Consider the following 4,430-nt stretch of genomic DNA (forward strand, 5'->3'; position numbering starts at 1 on the left):
GTTTTCCTGTAGCGTTTTATAAATTACTTTTGTTCCTCTTGCGTCTATCTTGTATGTAAAGGCAATGTGTTAGACCTTGATGTTAACAATTCATTTGACATTGGTATAATTGAGCGCGCCAAACGCTCTCACTATCAGAACACACCAAACACAAACATACACAGGTCACAGGCTCTCCCACCCCATATATTACTAACTAAACCATGAAGTACACATACTTTACACACAGAGACACACTTAGGTATCAGTGTCCAGCCGTCTCAGTCCAGTGACTCTATACTTCAAGTTTTCAATGGAGACGTAATGCCTTTTGAGTGACATAATTGTCCATTGTATGTCCACCCCACTGACCTACAAACCACCTTCCTAGCCCCTTTCACTGGTTTAAAAACGATTCAATGTTTTCACAGGCGTCTTAAGGCTCCTGGTCAAGCCACATGGAAGATATCGTTTGATTGGCTGCAGTATATAATCCTTAAGGCTACACTAATTATCAATTGAAGTCAAAGGTCTGAATTTTCGCTAAGCTGACCAGATAACTTTATATTTGACCATCGGAATTCACTGGACGCTGACCTACCTTGCTCGTTTCAATAGTGACTAAATACAGTAGTGTTAGACTATCGATTTTGGGATAACTCTGAGCCAGGTAGAACATTTTTAAAAAATATTTTCATCTAAATAAATTTTTATTATTTTTTATTAAAAGGTGAAGTTTAATGTTTCACGGGTGTATTTGTATCAAAAACATTGTCATGTCCCACGGTCACGTGATGTAAACATTGAGGTGTACACACTGAAATAAAAAAAGATGAGAAACCAGACACTCTTGAATAAAGACCAGCAGAGTTGTGCAGAGAGGCTTCCAGACAGTCATGGATATAAGTTTTGTTGAGATTCTTAATTGAGCATTGAAGTCGTGGACAAATATAGATTTTAAACTGAAGTCAATATCATCATATGAGATGTGCTGCAGATTCTCGTTTAGAATAGCGACCGTGATCACGTGACTATTAAGTTGCAAAGTCACGTGTCTAGTTTTCTCTCTTTGATTTCGTTGTCGTGTTTTGCTTAATTTAAAAGTTTTCGTGGCTGCGTCAGAGGCGTAGCAAAGTACTCCTGCTTCTGGGTTCAAGAATGTGATGGTGGGATCCCCACGTCTTGATTGACAAAATTATATTTATATCAGAAATATAGCACAACGAATGCTAGATAAAATTATACAAGAATATGAAACATATAAAATGTTAAAGTCAACTTAAAAAAAAAAAATTAAGTGTCCTTGAGGTCATGGGCCTGAGTTCATTGAACCCATTCGCTCCACGGTTACTACGCCACTGTCAATCGTCTTACGTGCAAAACAGTGCTATGGTTGTGACTAAACGCCTGGTCAGAACTTAGGGAATACTTTGTGATCATCCAACAGTTTTAAACATTTCCATTTGTCTTTTATTTTCTATAAGACTTTTAATTTGTAATCTTATCTGCAACTTTCAGGTATAAGTCTGTACAAGGAGAAGGTGTCTGTTTAACTCTGTCATTCCATGGACACGAGTAGTGAACCCCCCAAGGGATGGCTGACTAAGTCACCCCCAGAGAAGAAGCTGGGCAATCACATCAAGCTCTTCCGCGCAAAGTGGAAGAGACGTTTCTTCGTGATGACCGTCAAAGATGGCCGACACGAGCTGGCTTACTACAAGGATCAGAGTTGCCAGAACAAAAAAGGCACCGTCAACCTCAAAGACTGCAAGAGCACCTCTCGCGTTCTCCAGACGAACGGGTTCCCCAATCTCCTGGCCGTCAAAACCATCAGCAAAAACAAACCCAGGACCTATTACCTGGCTGCTGACAATAGCTACGAGGTGGACAATTGGCTGCACTGGTTGCACCTAGTCAGCGGTATCAAAGATGAAGCTTTGTCTAATAATGATGATTCTAAGACCAAAGAGCATCTAGAATGCAACCAGCCGGAGATCATATGCAGGATATCATCTGATCCTCAGCCTGACTCTGTCCAGTGCAGCGACGTGTCTGTGCAATACTCTCTTGGGGATGCAGATTCAGAAGAAAATCCTAGCTCTGAAGATTCACCGAAAGCAGAGCGTAACTCGAGTCCGCAGTTCGCTGACTTCATTCAGTATCTCAACGAGAGATTAACAGTCACACAGAATTTAGGCCATCTTCCTTCGCCTCTCTCTGGAAGCAGTACTTCATTGGAGACAAAAACTGTCATGAACCCGCCAGAAATCACTCTCGACTTGCTTATCTAACGATCAACGCCAACATTAAAATGTCCCGAGATCGACATTATTAAAGGTTCTTGTAGGTCAAATCTGTCCGATCACAGCTATGTAAATACATCCCCAATGGCCCACTTGGTCAATCCAGAGATCCAATCCAATTGACTCAATGACCAATGCTTCTTATTACGAATGAGGTTTCAGACAACTAGCCCTAAATCTGATAAGAACGTCGCAATGGTCTCTAGATCAAACATCGCCTTGAAACAAAAAATGAGTAAATAAAAATTGAAATCAAAATGAAAGTCATCACCTCTAGAGGCTGGGGCATTGTGGATCGGCTTGTAAATACGGATGACAAAATAAAATGAAGATAAATATGCATCACATTTTCTGTTTCAGTATTGAACTTATGTTGAATATATCCACACTATGTTATCAATATGCAAATAGGAATCTGAGTTGTTTGTTACCATGTACATATAAACATATGGTCTATTACTTACGTTAAGTAATAACGATTAATATTTTGAAAAAGTTTCATTTACAAGACACATCTTCCTTTATGAAGCTGATGACTTTCAGTAAGAGAGATTTTTTATTGGTTGTAAATAACTTAATGAATGATAGATTTTATTAAAAAAAAAATTGAACATTTCCTACCCCTCCCCAATTCTCTCCACCCCCCAGACCCATCCCGAAAACAAATCCTGGTTAGGCGAATGTCTAAATCCACTCAGAATAGATTAAGTTCTACTGCTAGGCCTCTAGATCTAAGCTTACAAGACAGTGCGCAGCATGTTCCTGGGCGTCTATATTATTTTTTTAACTCTTTAATGAATACATGCGGGAATAACCTATAAATAATCTGTTCGAGACATAGAATGTCTAGACCTGCAGACCAAATGTAATTTTAAAGTAGATTCTAATTTGAAAAATCAAAACGGTCAAACCAAAGTTTACCCCGTGTGGCCAATTAGCAAGCATTTTTGTTCTCCCGAAAATGTACATAATCTCTCTAATTTCTAGGCAAATCGTTTAAGTCATCTTTTGAGATCCATGTCCGCCCAATCACCACCATTAATTAATGAAGAGTTTGCAAGATGAAAAGAGGAATTGTAAAACTCTTTATTTCGCACTTAAGTTTTCATAAGATCTTTATTATTTTAGTGATTTTAATAATCGTATGACTATTTTACTGTACAGTTGAGTACAATGTAGAGCGTCTGTTGATAGAAGTGACGCTAACATGACTACATGGCCACTATATCAGCAAGTGGTTTAGAGAGTTTATGACAAAAATAAATATATTGTATACATTTTGATACCTCGTCATTGTTTGGTTTTATTGTATATGTCTTTATATTGTGGTTTAGAACACTTTACAAAATATAGCACTAGGAAAAAAAAGTTCTCCTTCCAGACCTGGCCATCTAAAGGCCAGCTGATGTAAGAGTCAACTGTTTCTGTGACCCACGGTTAATGGAGTTGTCAAGTGGTCAGTACAACGACCAACCACCTTTACTTTTTCCCAAGTTATGCCAGGTACCCATTAGAGCTGGTTGAACTCCGAAATAAAAAATTCTAGTCCTCAACAGGATTCGAACCCGGGACTCTCAGGTTTAGGAGCCACTTACCGCTCAGCCACCGTACCCTCCCCCCCCCCCCCCCCATTATGCCATATCACTAGGAAATTTCTCTTTAATTTAGTCAATTCCACAACACACACACACAAACAATTGATATCGTGGCCAGCCTTAGACATAGACACACTAAACAGCCACCTAGGACCTCCGATTTGTGGAGGTTAGGGCTCCTTCGCATGGGACTTACAACGTCTACATTTTTTGAGAAGAAATGGCGAAACTTGTGCTGAGTTATATACAAGTACACTAGGCTTTAAATAAATTTCCTAATTTTCTTTTCGCTGTTGAATTGAATTTATTCTATTTTATTAGGGCCACCGGATTCACTTCTCCTAGGGCCTCCGGTTATCTAGGGCTGGCCCTTCTGATATCCTAAATAGAATGAAGATACATTACGAAAATAATCATCGAAATAATCCGAAGATTATGGATAACTGGTGCGAAAGCTTGGGAGAAGGGAGCTAATACCTGTGTACTTCATGGTGGAGTTGTGTCTCTTTCCAAGTAACGATATCAAACTTAATTTCGATCTAAATCCATGTAG

The 4,430-nt window shown here is 39.1% G+C and overlaps 1 protein-coding gene across 1 annotated transcript; it reads left to right on the top strand.

The window, feature by feature from the left end:
* The first annotated feature begins 432 nt into the window (after positions 1-432).
* On the top strand, positions 433-3,552 carry LOC106051466 (dedicator of cytokinesis protein 11-like). Its single transcript, XM_013206646.2, has 2 exons — positions 433-649; positions 1,498-3,552. The coding sequence occupies exon 2, from the start codon at positions 1,545-1,547 to the stop codon at positions 2,268-2,270; it is 726 nt and encodes a 241-aa protein (XP_013062100.2). The 5' UTR covers positions 433-649; positions 1,498-1,544; the 3' UTR covers positions 2,271-3,552.
* The last annotated feature ends 878 nt before the right edge of the window (positions 3,553-4,430 follow it).

The sequence above is a fragment of the Biomphalaria glabrata genome, chromosome 4, assembly GCF_947242115.1.
Source record: "Biomphalaria glabrata chromosome 4, xgBioGlab47.1, whole genome shotgun sequence".
In the NCBI taxonomy this organism is placed as follows: domain Eukaryota; kingdom Metazoa; phylum Mollusca; class Gastropoda; family Planorbidae; genus Biomphalaria; species Biomphalaria glabrata.